General features: G+C 46.4%; 1 protein-coding gene across 1 annotated transcript in view; it reads right to left on the bottom strand.

Annotated features, from left to right (window-relative positions):
- fam135b (family with sequence similarity 135 member B) overlaps positions 1–21,268 on the bottom strand; it is a 423,599-nt gene that overhangs the window by 183,494 nt on the left and 218,837 nt on the right. Inside the window, exon 4 of the mRNA XM_033019952.1 lies at positions 10,385–10,524. Coding sequence (XP_032875843.1) covers positions 10,385–10,524 — 140 coding nt within the window. The remainder of the gene's footprint in view (positions 1–10,384; positions 10,525–21,268) is intronic.

The following is a 21,268-nucleotide window of genomic DNA, read 5'->3' as shown; positions in this document are numbered from 1 at the left end:
GGGAAGCTGGACAAAATTGTGTCCACAAGTGCTGCGAGTGAAGCTGGCTGGGGAGGACCGCAAAGTTGCGGGAGCCAGCAGCAGCTGAAGGCACAAGCACTGTAAGGGATCAGCTGTGCCGACTTTTGGTCCCGCACCGGCCAGAACACCACGGCCGGGCGGGAGACTATTCAAATGGGGCCGTCGACTTTTGACAAGTCGAAAACGGCAGGAGGCGGGGTGGAACGACGTTCCCCCGTAGCGACAATTTAAACCTGGACCTGCAGGTAAGAGCTGCGGTCTTTTTGTGTTTTCCCATGCTGATTACAGGTGGAGAAACAAACGGGCTGCGACAAAGCTGGTGGGCTAGCAGCGGCCAGTGGCACTTGAATCACCTATAATGGGATCAGATGTGCCCGATGTCGCCTCCGCACCGGCCAGATCCACTCCGCGGCCGGGCAGTAAGGACAAAGCTGGTGAGGAAGGACCGCGGAGCAGCGGGCAGCCAGCAGCAGCCAGCGGCACTCGGATCACCGATAGTGGGATCAGCTGTGCCCGATGTCGCCTCCGCACCGGCCAGATCCACGCGGCCGGGCGGAAAGGCTAGACACAAAAACAAACAAGGTCGTGGACTCAGAGGAGTCCGACTTTGAACAACCGCGGGCGGCCAGCGACCGAGAGCGCTGGAGCCGGATGGAACGGTGTGTGGAGCATTTGCTCCAACGTGACAGACTCCGGGAGATGGAGTCGGGTCACTGTGGGCCCTATGATAAACCCACAGCAGTACCTCTTGAAGGGCTGCACAGTGCTTCTACCTCATCAGAGGGGAGCACTGCGGGTCAGTTCTGGGCTGACCTGGAAGAGGGGTCCGCAGAAGGAAAGACAAGTGTGCAAGGGGTGCAGGAATGAGAGAACCTACTGGACTACTAAAAGGGACTCCAACAAAAACCCACTACAGCCAAAGACAGCACCCCTACGCACCCACCAACAGAACTGGTGAAAGCTCGAAGGCCCGGTACTCAAAACATGTCTTTTTTAGGCCATAGCCCAGGCCGGCCTTCTTGGAAGATGCGGGGACCTCCAACGCCAACCAAACCGAAAATCCAGACACAAGCGCAACAACAGCAGCGAAGAACCTACAAAAAGAAGTAAACCTGCCACTGGTAACTATGGAGGTAGGTGGGTCTGGTTCCCTACAAAATACAGGGAGCATGGAGGTTGGGGGGAGATTACACTCTTTTCTGAATGCATGGAGCATGTTAACAACCGATACTTACATCTTAAGCAGTATCCAGGGATATACAATAGAGTTTATACACAAGTACAGCCCTCCAGTTCAACATATACCGAACCGAATGTTCGTGCTTTCTGATAAAGAAAAATCAAAAGCGCAAGCTGAACTGGAGCGGCTTTATGTAAAAGGTGTAATTGAGAAAACTCAACACGAACCATTAGAATTCGTGTCCAATATATTTACCAAAAACAAAAAAGATGGTGGTTGTCGCATCATCATAGATCTGACAAAATTGAATACATTTGTACAATATATTCACTTCAAAATGGAAACCTTTGTTACTGCTAAACAATTAATTTCCAAAGGTTACTTCATGGCCAGCATCGATTTAAAAGATGCTTACTATTCAGTGCCTATACGAGGTGACCACAGATGTTACTTAAAATTCAACTGGATGGGACAACTCTGGCAGTATAAAGCACTGCCAAATGGGTTATCATCAGCCCCAGGCTGTTCACAAAAATTTTGAAACCAGCCCTAGCGTTTCTACGGAAACGTAAACACATGGTCATGGCATATTTAGATGACATACTCATTGTGGGCAAAACTTTGGAATTGGCCAAACAAACTGTAACAGCCACAAAACAGTTATTTGAAAAACTGGGATTTATTATCCATCCAGTTAAATCTAAACTAACGCCTTCCACTACTATGGACTATTTGGGGTTCACCATTGACTCAGTTCCATGTCGGTGACTCTGCCTAAGGGAAAGGCTAGAGATTTAATAGAGGCTTGCAATAACCTCATTGACATCAGCAAACCATCCATCAGATTGGTAGCAAAAGTAATTGGCAAAATGGTGGCTGCCTTTCCAGCCACACAATTTTATGAGGAGTTACGATGAGGGATTACGTGCCCTCCGCTCCCACCCTTGATCATATACTTAACTGGTATCTCTTCTCTAATCTTACTATGTTTAGTCCAGTTATCTGTGATTTCACACCGCTGCTTTGAAGAATGACACGCATGCGTCGTGGCGGGCTTCTTCACGTAATCCCTCATCGTAACTCCTCATAAAATACAGATCAAACTTCAAACTGGTAAGTTCTCGTTTAATCTTACTATTAAATCTTTTCCCCTTCACCTTGAACCTATGTCATTTGGTCCTCGATTCCCCAACTCTATTCTGGGCAAGAGATTCTGTCCATCTACCCGATCTGTTCCTCTCATGAATTTATACACCTATATAAAATCACTCCTCATCCTCCTGTGCTCCAAGGAATAGAGACCCCAGTCTATTCAACCTCTCCCTCTAGCTCACATCCTCTGGTTCTGGCAACATCCTCGTTAATCTTTTCTGAACCCTTTCAAGCTTCAGGGCTGCCAACATTGGGTGAGAGTTGAGAGTGAGAAATTGCGAAGGAGTGTGGCGACCGAGGGGGGGAGGGAACACCCCCTCCCATAGTAGGCCCCGGAGGCGGCACCAACGCCCCCACTCTCCCGGTCCGCTCTTGGCTCCGGGTCGGGGTTAAAACTCCATGGGGTGTGGACAGAGCGGTCGACGGACATAGAGCCGCCGGAGGTGAGGGTGGGAGGTGTGTGCCGTGCCTCAGGGGGGAAGGGGGAGGGGGGTTGGTGCTGGTAGTTTGATAGCCCTGCTTTAAACCAATCCTCTCTAGTGCTTGAATCACATATCCTGGGAAAAAGACTATGCATTCACCTGATATTCCCCTCATGGTTTTTACTCACCTCTAAAACAATTTTTGCTTTATTTTGAACTTTCAGCACCCGCAGATATTTGAGCGTGAGAAATTTTGTGATCAGCGTGAGAGCATGAGAATGTTGTGAAATGCGTGAGTCTCACGCTCAATGCGTGAGAGTTGGCAGTCCTGCTAATAATGCAAACATTTTATGCAAATTCCAATTGTTTGGACAAAAATCACTTATTACTGCTTTATAACAGTTAAGTTACTTTAAGACCATTTCAGAAATGATGGCACTCAACAAACAATCAACTAACAAATTAAAGCAAACTAAAAAGAAATAACATGTTCCCTTTCCTGACTCGACCTCATAAGTACTTTAACGCTGTTAACAGAGCAAAGGGATATTAATCTCAAGAAGCAAAATGGGGAAAGTGGGGGCAATTTTGCTTAAATGGCCATTCTAAGCCCATTCAGATCTTCATAGAGTCAGAGTTATACAACATGTATGTGGCTGGCCCAATTTGTCCATAATGATCAAGTTGGCATTCTGCGTGCCCAGGGACTGGCTGCCGTTCCCAGATCAGCTCACGTCCCAGGGACTGGCTGCAGTTCTCAGGTCGGCTCGCCTGCTCCGACCCTGCAAAAACGAATTGAAACAAAAACGTGTTTTTTCGGGTTACGGGCCGGATTCAGCCCGTGTGCCGTTGGTTGCCGAACCTGTTCTAGATGTTTTGCCTCATTGTGGTCCTCCCCATGTTTTACAACCGATTCACATGGTTAGTTTTATCTCCGGCTGCTTCATGTTGTCGGCGGCTGCACATCCAACCAAGAAAGAAGAGAAGAGAAGAGATGCGACGTCACTCACAGCCGCCAACTGCCGCGTTTCCTCAGACTGCACAGATCGTTGTGATATGGCGCAAAAAAGACAAACTGTGCAGGGACTGAAGACAGCGTGAGAATTCTGTCATCAGCGTGAGAATTGGCTGAAATGCGTGACTCTCACGCTCAAAGCGTGAGAGTTGGCAGCCCTGTCTAAGGCCAGGATGTGACAACAGATGCACAGGAAGACACATACACAAAGGAAGACACACACACACACACAGGGAGACAGACACACACACACACACACAGGGAGACAGACACACACACACAGGGAGACACACACACACACACACAGGGAGACAGACACACACACACACAGGGAGACAGACACACACACAGGGAGACAGACACACACACACACACACACAGGGAGACAGATACACACACACACACACACACACACACACAGAAAGACAGACAGACACACACACGGGGAGACACACACACACACACAGGGATATACACACACACACACAGGGAGACACAGACACACACACGGGGAGACACACACACACACACAGGGATACACACACACACACACACACACACACACAGGGAGACACAGACACACACACACACAGGGATACACACACACACAGGGATACACACACACACGGGGAGACACACACACACACAGGAAGACACACAGAGACACGCACACACACACAGGGAGACACACACACACACATACAAGGAGACACACACAGGGAAACAGACACACACACACCTTTCCTTCCCCCCCTCCTTCCTCCCCCTCCCTCACTCTTTCCACTCCTTCCTCCCTCCTCCCTCTTTCCTCCCCCAATCCCTCCCTCTTCCCTCCCCCTCCCTCTCTTTCCTCCCCTCCCTCTCTTTCCTCACCCTCCCTCTTTTTCCTCACGCTTCCTCTTTCTCCCCTTTCTCCTTCCCTTCCTTCATCCCCTTACTACATTCCCTCCCCTGTCTCTCTTTGCCTCCATCCCTCCCTTTTTTTCTTTCTCTCTCTCTCTTTCTCCCCTCCCTCTCTTTCCCCGGCCGCCCAATGGGGAGTCTGGCGGGCACGGTGTAGCGTGGATTGGCGGCGCTGGCGCTGCCGTGTGAGTTGAAGGGCAGGAGGGAGGGAGGGAGCGAGGCTGCAGCGGTGGCCGGAAGCGCAGCGCTCGCAGACGGCGCACAAAAGCGCTGACACCCGCTGCCCGGGACCGACGCTCTTCCCCAATCCGTGCAGATCGCAGTCGTGTGTCGCAAAGAGACAAACTGTGCAGCAAAGATCTTATAGCTCCGCTATAGGATCTTTGCTGTGCAGGGACTGAAGACAGCGTGACAATTCTGTCTTCAGCGTGAGGGCGTGAGAATTGGCTGAATTGCGTGAGTGTCACGCTCAAAGCATGAGAGTTGGTAGCCCTGAAGCTTGACAATATCTTTCCTATAACATGGTGCCCAGAACTGAACATAATATTCTAAATGTGGTCTCACCGAAGTCTTATACAACTGCAACATGACCTCCAAACTTCTATACCCAATGCTCTGACTGATGAAGGCCAATGTGCCAAAAGCATTTTTGACCACTTCATCTACCTGCGACTCGTCCTTCAAGGAATCATGCACCTGCACTCCTAGATCCCTATGCTCTACAACACTTCTCAGAGGCCTACAATTCACTGTGTAGGTCCTGCCCCTGTTAGACTTCCCAAAAATCCACACTTCAAATTTCTCTGTATTCAATCAACCATTCCTCAGCCCACTTGGCCCACTTGTTTTTATGTTTAGGATCATCTTTACACAGATTTAAGGTCGTTCAATAAACCCCTACAACCTAAATCATCTGGAGGTCAGATAAACCGAGCTGGGATAAAATCCACATCTAACTATGTCGATTTTGTAAAGAAATTTCATTCAGAAATACACTGGTGAGTGATGTAGGGAAGCGCACAGGAAAGAGAGGTTTAACAATCTCAAACGTGGCAGCTGTTAATCTTTCTATGGGAACAGAAATGAGGAGAAGGCAAGATATTTTTTGCCAGGAAGAGATTCAACAAATTTTCACATTTTGGATGGGTCTCTAACAAACAATGGTCATTACCAAAATCAAAATATCATCTCATCCATTTCCAGCCACAACAGGAATCATCAGATCAAAAAAAAACAGGAAGAAAGAAGGCTGCAAGAAAAATGGCAGATGTTTCCATTTGTGGAGAACTGAAAAGCAACACATGGGAAGGACTTGTTTTAAATAGATGCCTTTTGTGTTGTGGCCACTGTAATTGATATTTCCATTGGCGACCTAGTCTGATTAACTCTTTTAACAACTCCCTTGCTGCATCAACAGGATATATGATTCCCTAAATAGCACTTTGTTTTACAATGAAAGATCCCTCAGATATTTCTCCTTGACTGCAAACACTCCACTCAGCTGCGGTAGATTTCCCCAGAGTTTGTGATCATATATCTAACTGCTTGCATGTATCAGTGTTTTTAGTTTGATTTTTACATCGCAAATCACATATGAATTGATTCACATCTGAAGTCGGAGGCCAACCAGATGGATTTCTCCACAGGATGGAAGGGACGCTGGGGTGAGGAGGAGGCACAGGAAGAGATCACATGAAACCACCTAGCACTTAAAAATGGAACTGTTGCAACCCGACCTTTGTTAATTTGCCTGAGGAGGCAGAATGCGCAAACACAATCTGGCAGATTATCAAACCGTTTTATTTTGTTGTATTTTAGCGATCTCAATGTAAATATATTGCGGCAACAATTTCTGTGAAGCTGTCAAAATAACATTTAAAAATAATACAGAATTTCATTAAAAGTTATTTTAGAAAAATGATTCAATCATCGAAATATTAAAATTTGTTTTATACATGCGCATGTACATTTCTTATTACATAGCAGTTGATGCAGAAGTGCCTGGCAATGAACTTCCAATGCTTTGCATTGAAAGGTTTATAGAATCTACATTGGGATGCAGAAACAAGAGGGGGTAAAGAGTCCGTGGTCCCTGCCTGCTTCAAAAAACCGATCATTGTACCGGTACCAAAAAATGCCTCCCCAGCCTGTCTGGATGACTACCGTCCGGTGGCCCTTACCTCGGTAGTCATGAAATGCTTTGAGAGGCTGGTGAAGAAACACATCTGCGCCTTCCTCCCTCGCAACATGGACCCGTTGCAGTTCGCATACCGTCCGAACAGATCCACGGACGATGCGGTCTCCCAGGTTTTGCACACCGCTCTCTCTCATCTTGACAGCCAGAAGGGGGACTACGTGAGGATGCTGTTCATAGACTTCAGTTCAGCCTTCAACACGATAGTCCCCACCAGACTGGCCGAGAAGCTACTGGAATTAGGGCTCAACATCCCCCTGTGTGCCTGTGCCCTGGACCTCCTCACCGCCAGGCCCCAGGTAGTCAAGATGGGAGGGAATACATCGAAGTCCCTCACCCTGAGCACAGGATCGCCCCAGGGTTGCGTCCTCAGCCCCCTACTGTACTCCCTGTACACACATGACTGTGTGGCTAGGTTCAGCTCCAACTCAATAATCAAGTTTGCTGATGACACTGTGGTGGTGGGCCTGATCTCAGACAACGATGAGAAGGCCTACTGGGAGGAGGTGGCTGATTTGGCACTCTGGTGTCAGGACAACAGCCTCCTCTTGAACATCAAAAAAACTAAGCTGATCGTGGACTTTAGGAGGGCACATCATCCGAGGATGTACACACCAATGAGGATAAATGGGGATACTGTGGATAGGGTGAGCTGTTTTAAATATCTGGGAGTCCATATCTCTGAGGATATGACATGGACATCACACGCCTCAGCACTCGTGAGTAAGGCAAGGCAGCGCCTTTACCACCTCAGGCAATTGAGGAAATTCAGAGTGTCTCTGAGGATCCTCCAGTGCTACTACTCAGCGGCTGTGGAAAGCATCTTGTCCGGAAATATTACCATCTGGTTTGGGAATTGCTCTGCCCAGGACAAGAAGGCTCTGCAGAGAGTAGTTCGTTCGGCCGAACGCACTATGGGAACTTCACTCGCCCCCCTGTAGGAACTATACATCAGGAGGTGCAACTCCAGAGCCAATAAAATCATGGGAGACCCCTTCCACCCCTGCAACGGACTGTTCCAGCTGCTACGGTCAGGCAAACGCCTCCGTTGCCATGCTGTGAGAACGGAGAGGTTGAGAAGGAGTTTCTTCCCAGAGGCCATTAGGACTGTAAACTCCTATCTCACCAGGGACTAACTTTTACTGTACCACTCTACAGTTTTTTTTTTTAATGCTGTTTTTTCCCCTTTTTCCTTCTGCCCACAATATTTAATATGTAAAATAATGTGTGATTCTGTTCCATTCTCTCTGTAGTTTGTTTGGTTGTTTGTTTGTTTGTCTTTTTGCACAAAGTCCGCGAGCATTGCCACTTTTCATTTCACTGCACATCTCGTATGTGTATGTGACGAATAAACTTGACTTGGGCAGGAGCAAAGTATGCAGCATTCTTGTGTCCACCTCATGTAATAGCACATTGGAACTGAAGAAACATGAGTTGATCTGAATTATACAGAAGCTTGTACCTGCCAATGTAAGAGCAGCTTTAAAGACAGGGGTGATATAATAGTCGTGATGAAAGCGAAGGGCACAAGATACACAAGCAAAATCTGAAGCAAACAACAAATAATGCTGTTGCAATTCCTTTTCTGCACTGGCAGAATGACTGAGCTACTCCATGATCCATCAAGATCACGGCTAATCATCCACCTTAATCCCTTTTATCCATCTTATCCCATCACCCTTCATTTCTCATCCATTTTACCAATGAAAAAAAGAGAATTGGAACAGCATTATCCATTATTTGCTCACAGATTCTGTATGAGTTTCACTTTAGTGCTTCCTGCCATTTCCCTAAGGTTGTTCCAACATTTGTACCCATGTGAATTTAATTTTGAGTGGCCACATTTTATCAGCTAAATCAGCTAAAAAGTATGTTTTCTCTTGTTTACATTACATTTGTCAAACCATACTGTAAGTAAACAAACATATTAGCTGCAAACTAATGTGCCCCAGTTTACATTCAAGATACAGGTGAATCCAATGTATCATTTGCACCTTGCTCTGTGATTTTGGTGGGGTTTTTCATACTCTGAGCTCTCTGTTCAATATCATACTTTGGTCTTGTCAATTTCTAATAATTAGATAAAGATTGAACCTACAACCACAGATTAAAATATCAAGAATCCTGTTGCATCTACATTGGTTTAAGCTGATCTAACAAAAATATATTAGATTGGCAGCACTTAATTCATTTAGGATTTGGCTGGACGGTCTGCTGTTTTACCGGTAAGTTTTAATTGTCAATTCTATTTTGTGCATGTGTTTCATTTACATTCATGTGCAAATGGTTACTGCTTTAAGCAATGGCCAGTCAGAGGACACATAAAAAAAAGATTTGGGAAAACTTATGGTTGAAGATTGGTAGGCATGTTTCCGTGCTGATCCCAGTGTTAGAGCAGGACCTGCACAGTTCATAGTCAGAAGAACGGCCCCGACCGAAAATACCCATGTTCTCCCGAAATGCTGCCTGACCCTTTGAGTTACTCCAGCACTTTGTGTCCCTTTTTTTTTCTGCAGTTCCTTGTTTCATCATGGTGGCACATTCCTGCAGACGTCAAGGCTGCCACATTTTTGCTGCTCAGCTCCATGGGAAGCAAGTCAGAGACTTAAAGGAGCAGTTTCCATGGCAGCCAAAGTACTGGGAATTAAGGTTCTCACGGAGATGAGGAAAAGCACAGGGAAGGGAGGAGCAATGATTTTCAATTAACTTTTTGCAACATTGTCACCACTAAAAACGTGCAACTCTGTTGTGTACTGCTTAGGTGAGGTCTGCTGTATGATTTTACCGGGTTGCATGCAAAACAAAGCATTTCACTGTACCTAGATACATGTGACAATAAAGTATAATTGAATCATTGAATCAATGCTTTCGGTTTGGATGGTTATTCTCACATCATGTCCAACTTCGCCCCATCCCACCCCCACCGTGTCTTACCACTGATCATTGATGCAGACAACTGCTGCTGAGAGGCATGAGCTCATGTCACCTGTCCACACCGATCTTTGCTTTTACATGAACTGAGTACTGTGAGAGTCACCAAATAAGGTGTGAAATACATAGAGCATTAAAGATTGAGGCAGCACATGCAGATACCACACATTTATGTTTCTTTCATTTACAATGTCGGAGAAACACTCAGCATGTCAGGCAATATTTGTGGACATAGAACAAATTAATGTTTCAGGTCCAAAACACTTTGCCAGAACAATCTCAGGGTCTTGGATGTGAAATGTTAACTTTGTTTATCTTTATAGATATGCTTCCTGACCGCCTGAGTGTTTCTAGCATTTACTGTTTTTTTTATTTTGAATATTATTAGGTAACTTCTGCAACCTGCTTTTAGGAAGATATTTGTGCTTTGAGAAACCATATTGCTGCCACACACCAATACTGATTGTGTTTCTTTTAAGGACCACTCTCTTCTACAAACTATACAATTATCCATCTTTCCCTTTACAATGTCTTCAAGAGTGTAGTTTTCAATAAAAATAACTCACCCTTTCTCCATCCAACAAGAGGTGCACCCTGAACAGACTGGGACTGTTCACCACGATTTCTTCATTTCTATACATGATCTGAAATATCCTACTGTAAACCGTGTTGTCATGAATGAAGGGTGGATTGGTGAATGAATCACCTGCAAAATAAAATAATCAAGTATTAAGTAAAAGCAGAAAAGAATGACAGTACAAAATTGCAGCACAATGTGATTCTGGTTACTTATTCATCAAACTGTTTAGTTTAGTTTAGAGATATAGCGTTGAAACAGGCCCTTAAACCTCAACCTACCGAGTCTGCAGTCACCTGTGATCACTCATGCACTGGTCTATCCTACACACTATGGATAATTTACAGAAACCAATTAATCTAAAACCTGCACGTCTTTGGAATGTGGGAGGAAACCGGAGCACCCGGAGAAAACCCACGCGGTCTCAGGGGGAACGTGCAAACTCCGTACAAACAGCACCCATCGTCACAATCAAATCCGGGTCTCTGGTGCTGTTAGGCAGCAACTTTACTGCTGTACCATTATGCTGCTCTGTTTTTTTTTTTTTAATATTTAGGGAGAACTATCAGTTATCTGGAAAACATGATACGCCACAAGCTCTTTGTAGAGATCCGACCTTCTCTTCAATATTTCTCATTCACTTCTTGCTCCAAAAAAAACGCATATACTATCTCAATTGCTTTGCCACCTTCAGAAGGATGTGGATCAAGTACAGGCAGATGAGATCAAGTTAACTTGACATCATGTTCGACCCAAACTTTGTCGGCCAAAGGGCCCATTCCTGTGCTGTACTGTTCTATGTTATATGTTCATATTGCTCTCCTATCACCCACCATTGTTTGGGTTCTTGGGCTCTTTCATATATATTTTTTTCCTTTTTGTAATCATCATCCGCACTGTGGCCTTGGACTCAATTCTACCTCGGCTCATAATCATTGGCATAATTGTTGGAAATTGTAGCCTTAATTTCCACATGTAAGATAAAACCAATTCTGCCTTTGTTACCATTATTCTTTGCTTTATTCTCTGTCCATTAATCCTACCATCTATGTATTATTATAGAGAAACAAACCCTGAGTGAAAATCCAATGCCATCCTAAAGAAAGTTAATCATAAGCTTAATCAATTAAATGTTTTTTAAGGAAAATCTTGTAAAAAAGTGGGCAGGGATATTTAGAGGCACAGAAGGCAAACCAAGAGTTACCAGTGAGGAGACAAAGCAAGGGGAAGGAGTGCATTGGAAATGAGATTCAGAAAAAAAAAACGGAATTTGGGCAAATGAAGAATGCAACAGAGGGGAAGGTTCAAATATGAGGATAAAAAAAACCGGAGGCACTGGAATAACAGAATAAAATGCAGGGTTTAGAGCTAAATATCTACTGAAGCAAGATTGGGAGTCGTGAATAGAATTGGCCGCGGATTTAATGGCAAAATACTGCAGAAAACAAGAAATCTAAAATCGAAGCAGAAAATGATAGAAATGTTCAGCAGGTCAGGCAGCATCTGTGAAGGAAGAAACAGCGATGATGACCATGATTGAAGACCACATCCTTCACCATGAAAGATCATCAACTTGAATCGAAATACCATACCTAGCAAGTTGTTCCTTTGCACCCGAACTTACCAGTTCAAATACAAAATTGAATTTTCACAACTTAAAACTGTTAATTTCAATATTAAGCTAGATGAAAGGTGGGCTGAGGTTGAGTTTTGAATCTTGAGTAGGGATGTCCAAGGGATAGAACTCGAGGAGCCAGGCAGAGGAGACCTTCCCGAGGTGCCACGGCCGCCGTGCCAGCCCGGACGCCACATTGGTCAGTGGGTGCCCACCTGGAAGGCTAGACTTTGCCAAAAGGTTCTTTAGTTGAGTGGACTAGGGATCCCCCTGAATGCTCGTCGGGGTCTGCCCGAAGGCATGTCGGCCGGCGGGCTCTGGAAGCAAAGGCAGGTAGGCAAGTAGGAGGGTGAACTGGGGTAATGCCTCCAGCGCCTTCGAGGTCGGCCGCAGGAGGCGACCCCGGGAAACAAAGATGGCCGGATGAGAGGAGGTGAGGGACGCTGGTTCGCGGGTACTACTCCAGTACGTCGAGTGTGCGGGCCGATCGGACTTTGGATTTTGAATAATGGTGACGCGGGCATGTGTAATATTTGCAAAATAAATTTCACTGTGCGGTTGCATATGTGACAAACAGAACAACACTGAACCATTGAGATGTTGTTTCTTGGACAGATTGGGATTTGTTGGGATGGTGTATGAAGTGAAAGGCAGCTGGAAACTGATGGATCTCTCTGTGGAGCCATGCATTCTAGAATGTAGTCCGAAGAAGGGTCTTGACCCAAAACATCACCCAATCCTTCCCTCCAGAGATGCTGCCTGTCCTGCTGAGTTGCACCAGCATTTTGTGTCTACCTAGCATTCTATAAAGCAGTCAGACAATCTGCATTTTACATTAGATTAGAAGAGCAAGAAGTACAAGTGCATAGGGACCGTTTGGTTCTCTGGATGGTGTGTGGTGCGGCATGGGTGGGGAGGAGGTAAAAGAAGAATTGGTGCATCTCGTGGCTGGATGAGAGGCTGCTGTGAAGAGGGGGTGTTGGTGTTAATGGAAATAGGAGTTTGAACCAGGCAGCTGTGAAGGAAATGCTGAAAAGGAAGGGGAGCAGAGGAGGCATACGGCACAGGCATAACACCAGCCAGATGGTGATATTTGAAATATTCCAAAATTATAGAAAATGGCATGTATCGCTTTAGCAAAGACTCTTTCTAGAATTCTACAGGAAGGATGGAGAGCTGTTGAACATATAGGAATGTACAAAACAGCAGATGCTAGAAATCAGGAGCAAACACAGATAATACGAGAAAAATATTAGGTGGATCTGGTAACCCTTGTGGACAGAAAAACTGTGATAAAATCCCAGATCAATGACCTGACTTTTAAACTGGACACAGATCAGACAGCAAGTTTAGGAATCCCAAAAGAGGAAAAATAACATACTGCTGTTGATATGTATACGTGTACAATAAGTGCTGACATGGTAGAGCTGCAGCTTTAAAGCACCAGAGACCCGGGCTCATGAGTGGGTGATCGTTGGTTGGCGCGGACTTGGTGGGCCGAAGGCACTGTACCCATCCTATATCTCTAAACTAAACCAAACTAAATTATCGATTATACTAGGTAACTGGTCCATGATGGTGCAAGCCGAAATACACAGTACATATACAAAGTCCACAGTGGTTCAATGCTGAGAGAAGATTGTACAGCGTAGTTCAAGAACTTGATGTTCAATGAAAGAAACTGTTCTTGAACCTAGAGGTAATGGTTCTCAGGCTCCTGTAACTTCCTCCTGATAGTAGCAGCAAAATGAGGGTGTAGCCAGGGTGGTATGGATCTTTGATGATATTAGCTGGCTTCTTAAGGCAGTGCTTCCTGTAGGTTCCTTCGATGGTGGGGAGGTCAGTACCAGTGATGGACCAGACAATGTCCACTTCCTTCTAGAGCCTCCTTTATTCTTGGGCCTTCAAATTATTGAACCAGGCCATGATCCAACTAGTCTGTATGCCTTCCACCAATCATATCTAAACATTTGATAGAATATTAAATGACATGAAGAGGATTAGAAGCATTCATGAGCTTTGTTTGTGATCACATCAATATACTGGGGCTGGTCAGAATAATGACCCGCAAGTCGTCTACAAATACTTCAAAGTACTCCAATGAGGTAGATGGGAGGTCTCTCATTGGAGTGCAGTCCCGCACTCGAGCTGATGAGAGGACCGTTCAGTTGCCCGATAACAACTGGGAAGGAAGTGTTCCTGAATGTAGAAGTATCAATTTTCAAACTTCTCCCCTCTCTAGTTTGATGGGAGCAGGGAGAAGTGAGAGCAATCGGGATGAGATTAGACTTTGATTATGCCAGCCTTGCTGATACAGCATGATTTGCAGATGGAAATTGATTGGAATTAGGCAATCCCAAACATCTATTGCAAGGAAGTAAAATTGGAGAAGGTTGAGAAGGCAAAAGTGTGGCGGCACCAGGTGGCAGCCCAAGGGCACAACGAACCATTGGCTCTAGTGGGCGGCGTCTTGGTGTGGGAGGCGCTAGTCACGGGGTCGGTACCTGAGTTGGTATTCAAGGCCGGGCAACGCCCATGACCTTGTGGGAGCAGGGAGCTGTATTGGAGAGAATATACACGTCTAGTGCACACAACTCGTGTTCGACTAGTTTTTGTCTGGACTCCTGCGAGTCCCCGCTACACTGGTGACCCCGACGCTCAGGAATGTAATTCTGGAAGGGAAATTTGAAAAAAAAATGCATTCTGGTACTGCCGCCTACGAGGCTCAACGCGGTCTCACTAAAATGACCTACATTTTGGACTTTGCAGCCGGGGGTTTGGTTTCGACAGGCCGAGTTTTACATCCGCGGTGTTACAGCCGATGAGACCTGCAATCACCATGTGTTAAGCGTCCTTGACCAGCAGACGGCCGGTCGGGTCATTCCTTACCTGGATAACCCGCCGGCGGCAGGTAAGTACACAGGCCTCAAGGATCTGCTGCTGCGGATCTACGGCTGAGCCGTATGCAGAGCGCCTGTCAGATCCTCAACATGGGCGGGCTCGGCGACCAGATGCCCTCGGCCCTCATGAGCGAGATGCTAATGCTCATGGGTGACCACCTGCCCTGCCCGCTCTTTGAATTTACTTACCTGCAGCAGTTGCCGCGAGATATCCGCCGGCAGCTCGCGGGGGAGAGATTTGAAGAACCCATCCGGCTAGCGGCCCGCACTGATGAACTGTGGCTTTCCGACCAGCAGCAGGTGGGTGTGTTGGAATACTTGGAACCGCCGGAGCCCCCGGAATCGCTGGACTGGACTGATTCAACGAACAGGCTGGCCCAGCAACCCAGGACCACGCCCACAAGAGGACCGCGCCCACAAGAGGACCACGCCCACAAGAGGACCTCAAGGGGGCCACGCCCACAAGAGCCACAGACCAGGCAAGTGACACAGGAGCGGTGGATGGATGAGCCACAGACCAGACAAGTGGCACAGGAGAGGAGGATGGCTGAGCAGGACCCAGGAGATCCAAGGAGAAGGATGTGGTGTTTTTACCACCAGTGCTGGGGTTCAGCATCCCGCCAATACCACCAGTCATGTTCGTTTCCAGGGAATGGCAGCACCAGCCGCCGATAGTCACCGCGGTGGCTGGCAGGATCCATCGACTGTATGTCTGGGACTGGCGCATGGGGCACAGGTTCTTGGTAGACCCCTGGGCGGAGGTCAGCGTATTGCCCCCATCTTGACTCGACCTTCGTGCTAGTAAAAGGAGCCCCCATTAACTGTTGCGAATGGCAGTTCAATCCACACATATGGCGTCTCCACGGTTCCTGTCATTTTCGGCGCGTGCCATTTCACCTGGCCAATCATCGTCGCGGACGTAGACCAGCCGCTGCTGGGCGCAGATTTCTTACGGGTGCAGTCGCTTCTTGTGGACATGAGGGACCAATGTATCGGCCACGCATCAACTTTTGAGAAGATCTCCTTGCGCTCCACTGCGCGCACAGCGCCGGTCATTAACCCAGTAGCGACGGTGGACAATGTCTACACCCTGGTACTGGCTGAGTTTCCGGACATCGTCACCCCCAAGTTCAGCTTGGCCAGCCTGAGGTACGGTGTCATACACCATATTCTGACACCGTGTCCACTGCTCAACGCCCGCAGGCTCACTCCTGACAAGCTCCTCATAGCAAAGGCGGTGTTTCTGAGTATGGAGGCCATGGGCATCGTTCGACGCTCCAACAGCCCATGGGCCTCCATGCTGCACATGGTGCCGAAGGTGTCCAGCAGCTGGAGGCCGTGCTGGGAGTTTCGCCGCCTTAACGAGGCCACGACCGCTGACCGTTACCCTATTCCACACATAGAGGACTTCTCAGCCCATCTGGTTCTTCTCCAAGATCGACCGAGTCCAGGGATATCACCAGATCCCCGTGCGACCGGAGGATATCCCCAAGACGGCAATTATCACCCCGTTCGGGTTGTTCGAGTTCCTGTGGATGTCCTTCGGCCTCAAGAACGCTGCACAGGCCTTTGAGTTGAGTGGACTGGGGATCCACCTGAATGCTCATCGGGGTCCGCCCGAAGACATGTCCAAGTAATTTTTCTACGTTGAACTACTTGTTTAATACAGCTTCCTATGTTAGTCAACCTATAAACTAGTGGCTACTGAACAAATCACTTCACAAACATTATGTATTTATAGACTAATGTATATAATTATAAATAATATACATTGTAATATCATCTTATTGGGGATCTATGGACATGCCAGTGACAGAAGCTCTATCAGGCTAGAGCAATTCTTAGACTGCACTGGGAAATCTCATTTTACCATTGATTCAATTCAAATTGACCAAATTTCCCAAAAAGAGGATGAAGATAAAATGATTTTTAAAAATAGTCACTCAGCTGACATAGAAGCACACAAATTGTAGAATTTGGTCACTTTCCTTTTACTTTGCATATATTTGGCGACTAATCTCATCTGTATAACAAGTTGTTCATCCCCTTCATCGGAAACAAACCACAACACCTTATGCAGTTTGGATTCTAATTCCACATTTCCCTAAAAATGTTTCCACCACCACCTCTGGCAGTGCATTCCAGGAACTCATCACTCTGTGTACAAAAAACTTGCCCTGCACATCTTCTTTAAATTTCTCCCACTCATCTTAAAGCTATGGCCTCTAGTCTTTGACATTTCCATCTTGGGAAACAGGTTTCACCTATCTACACCTCTCATAATTGTATATCAGGGTACCCCTCATCCTCTGACGCTCCAGAGAAAACCATCTAAGTTTATCCACGCTCTCCTTGTAACTAATACCTTCTAATCCAGGCATCATTCAGGTAAAACTCTTCTGCATACTATCCAAAACTTCCATATCCTTCTTGTAATGGGCGGCCAAAACTGCGCACAATAATGTGAGTTAAATGCAATTTTTTGCAGGTGCAGTACAATGTCCACAGTTATGTGCTTTTATATTGTCAGCAGAAATTGAATATTTCTTAACAAAATACCAAAACACATGAAACTTGTCAACAAGAAAGTAACTCAGTCAATGTTGCTGAATAAGTCAGAACTTTCTCTAAACATAAAGGCATAAAGTTAAACAAACTGCAGTCCTTTCTCACTGCACTCAGCTGTACACCCTCCCCTCTTTGCTTCAGTAATGTCATCGATCCATTAACTGCAATAAATTGAGAGATATTTAGATGTGCATATTTATTTTTAAGTTTTTATTACAAATCCCCAAGGAGGAGTGTTGTTGACTGTGTTACCATTTAATTCATATTTTAAATTTTCTCTTTCTCTCACTCTTTTCAACTGGGCATCGTCAATTCTTAGCCTGTGGATTGATGATCTCCTGCCAAGCCGCTGTGAACATCACAGTTAATCCATCTGTTAGAAGATATGCAACAGTGACTCTCTCGATTCGCACTCTGATTCTCTTTCTCTTTTTTGCCCTATGGGGTAGCTTCTAGTCTCTGCTTGACACCTTTCCTGGTAGGTACAGCCAAGAATGCAAACACATTGTGTGGAAAATGCTTTCATGTCATGCATTTTCATGCCATAGATCTGTGAAAGAAGCCTGGATGCTCTCTAGATAAACCAACAATTCAGCCCTGATCTTGCTGATAGTAGAATCAGGTAAGCATCTGCTGCACTATAATTAGCATTACTACCACTGTGCCAGGAAGGGGAACGTTAGCAAGGGTTCCTCTTCCATAATTTTTAATAGAAACTGTGTGTGTGGCAAGCAGCAAGGTTAAGATGATATTCTGCCATTCAATAGCAACTTCAGTACTGAAGTCAAAGTGCAAGCGGAAAAGCTGCAGACAAGAGTTACAAGAAGATAGAAAACTGCACGTGTGTATACATAATAAGTAGGAAGGAACTGCAGATGCTAGTTTAAACCAAAGATAGACACAACATGCTGGATAAACTCAGTGGGACAGGCAGTATCTCTGGAGAGAAGGCCCATTCGATCTCTCCGGAGATGCTGTCCGTCCCGCTAAATTACTCTGGGAGAGAGAGAGAGAGAAAGAGAAAGAGAAAGAAAAAAGAGAGAGAGATAAAGAGAAGTGAAAGAAGAAGAAAGAGAAAGAAAAGAGAACGAAAGAGAGGAAAGAGAAAAGAGAAAGACAGAGAAAAGATAGAAAAGAAAAAAGAGAAAGAGCGCGAGAGTGAGATCGATCTCGACCCTAGAATGGGAGCTTCGAGAGAGATGAGAGAGGAGAGAGGAGTTGGCGACGCGACCCTCACCCGTTGCAGCGGCCCTAATTTCTTTTTTTTTTCTTAATTGTTTAGTTAAAGTATTGTTGGTGTTTTTTAAAACTGGTTTTTAACTGTGTATATGTGGGGGTGGGGGGGGGGGGGGGGAGGGGAAACTGTTTAAAATCTCTTCCCTGTCCGGGAGACCCGACCTTTTCCCGGTCGGGTCTCCGTTGTCATTGGGGCCTAGCACCATGGAGCGGCCTCCAACCTGAACGACCCGGGGGCTCGGGAGACTGCGGAACTGTGGACTACTCACCATCGTGGGGCTGGTCGGCCTCAGAGCGTGGGGAGCGGTGGTGACTCGCTGCTGCGACTCGACTCCTGGGGCTCGGAGGCTCCAGCAACGCAGCCGCAGGTCCGGTGGACTGGGACATCGGGAGCTCGCGGGTCCGGGTGGAGAGACCACTTCCCGGAGCCCCCGCAACGCGACTTCTCCAGCCCGTGTCGCGGGGTTGGAACAACCCGGAGCGGGGCCGTACATCGCCCGGCGCGGCTTCATGGCCGTGGGACATTACAGCGCCCGCCGGGGGCTCCAACATTGTGACTTTTAGACCGGGAGTGGGGCCGTAAATCGCCCGGTACGGCCTAAAATTGCCGTGGGACTTATCATCGCCCGCCTGGGGCTTGGACATTGGGAGAGAAATGGAGAACAGGGGAGAGAAAAGACTTTGCCTTCCATCACAGTGGGTTCACTGTGATAGATGTTTGTGTGAATTAAATTGTGTGTATGTCTGTAGGAAATTGTAAGTAAATAAACAAATAAACAGTTAAATGCTGCAGACATATCAGAGCAGCATAGCATGCAGAACAAAGAGCTGGGGGATAGTATACCCGCCTAAATGCAAGAGCATAAATGCGAAAGAAAGACATAAGGAGAAAACCATCCGGGAAAACCCAGAGGTCCTTTACGCTGATTATGCCCAACATCAAGGGCATAGGAAGAAGAGTTACCTAATATTCTTCACCAACTACATCAATCCATGGAGAGACACTCTAATTGAAAAATACCCACATGTCCACAGGAAGGGGATTGGACGTGGGGGCAGACTAAAAGTATGCAAAGACCAAAGCCTGGATACAGACGATCCCCTCCTTACAATTTCCTACTATCAAAAAGGCAAGATCATGATACAGGGAAACTCAGAAAACGTGGACTCTTTTGAAGAGGTCTTCCCACTCCTAAAAGAGAAGGTAAATGAAAAAAAGGACCGATAACCACCAGGATAACTATGAGGATAACTATGAAGATGACAGTCCACTAGAGACAATTGCTGCCATGGCCATCTCTACCCCTCCTACACCTCACAATTCAGACCGCCAGCTGAGAGAGAACCTGGCTAATCTAGAACTCGAGTTCACGGAGCTTAAACAAGCGCAGGCCAGGCAACTCTACCAGCTGAAAGAGGACTTCAAGCAGCTGAGGACGAAAAATGATAACACCACCTCTGAGATGAAGAGAACCCTGGAGGAGCTGAAACAAGAAAACGGTGCACTCCGTGCCCAAATATCCAAAATAAAGGAGGACATGAATAAACAGGAAAAATAATTTGTCAAGCAGCTCCACAATGTCAGGGACATTCACCCAGAAGTCCAAAAAAAGACACATGAAAACACAGAGCCCAGCTGCTGCTCGCTTTCCCATGCCTGCTCCGACCTCCCTGAGCTGCACTCAGCCCACCAATGCACCATTAGTGGACACCCCTTCTGCTACACAGCTTGCCCCAGGTACACAGTCAACAGGCAACCCTCACCCTAGCCTCACCCAACTTCCTGCCGCCCAGTCTGAAGAGCAAAACCCCAAGGTGGTCCTATTGACTGATTCCAACGGGAAGTTTCTGGACCCCCAGAGGTTGTTCCCAGGTCGCCAGGTATTAGTCAAAAGGTGCAGCACCACAGACCAGGCAATGAGGGTCCTGAGCAAAGACACCATCGGGAGCCCTCAACACCTCGTGATCCATACAGGCACGAATGACCTGCACACCTTACGCCATCGTACTGCTGGGGCAATAACGAGGATGGCAGAAAAGGCCAGCAAAGAATTCCCTGGGGTGGGAAGGTTACGTCCCAGGGCAGTATATTTGAGGTTCTTTGCGAAGACCCTCACCCCCTGTCTGTTTAGATGTACTCCATCACGGAATATTGTTGATATTAATATTAATACTGTTGATATTGATTATTAATATAGTTATTATTACTAGGTGGCAGTATGAGTCTGCCTTACCATGGCATTCAAAACTGTACCTAACATTCCCCAACTATAGAAAAAAATAGTGTTTTTGCACCTGTCCCACAAAATAGGTTTTATTTAAACTAAAAAAGAGAATATAAACACAAAATAAATGAGTTCATTCCATATAGGCTGCTGGAATATCCAGGGTCTCTACTCTTCAACCTTCGGTACTGGGAACCCTGAGTTCCTAAAGTCTATAGAAGACACTGATATAATGATATTAACAGAAACATGATATCGAAAGGATACGTTCATTCACTGCCCCTCAGGGTACCATGAAGTCATGGTGCCCTCAGTAAAAACTACTGATA

Source organism: Amblyraja radiata, chromosome 4 (assembly GCF_010909765.2).
Source record: "Amblyraja radiata isolate CabotCenter1 chromosome 4, sAmbRad1.1.pri, whole genome shotgun sequence".
NCBI classification, from domain to species: Eukaryota; Metazoa; Chordata; class Chondrichthyes; order Rajiformes; family Rajidae; genus Amblyraja; species Amblyraja radiata.
Note: the sequence above shows the minus strand (reverse complement) of the source record. Positions and strands in the feature narration are given on the sequence as shown.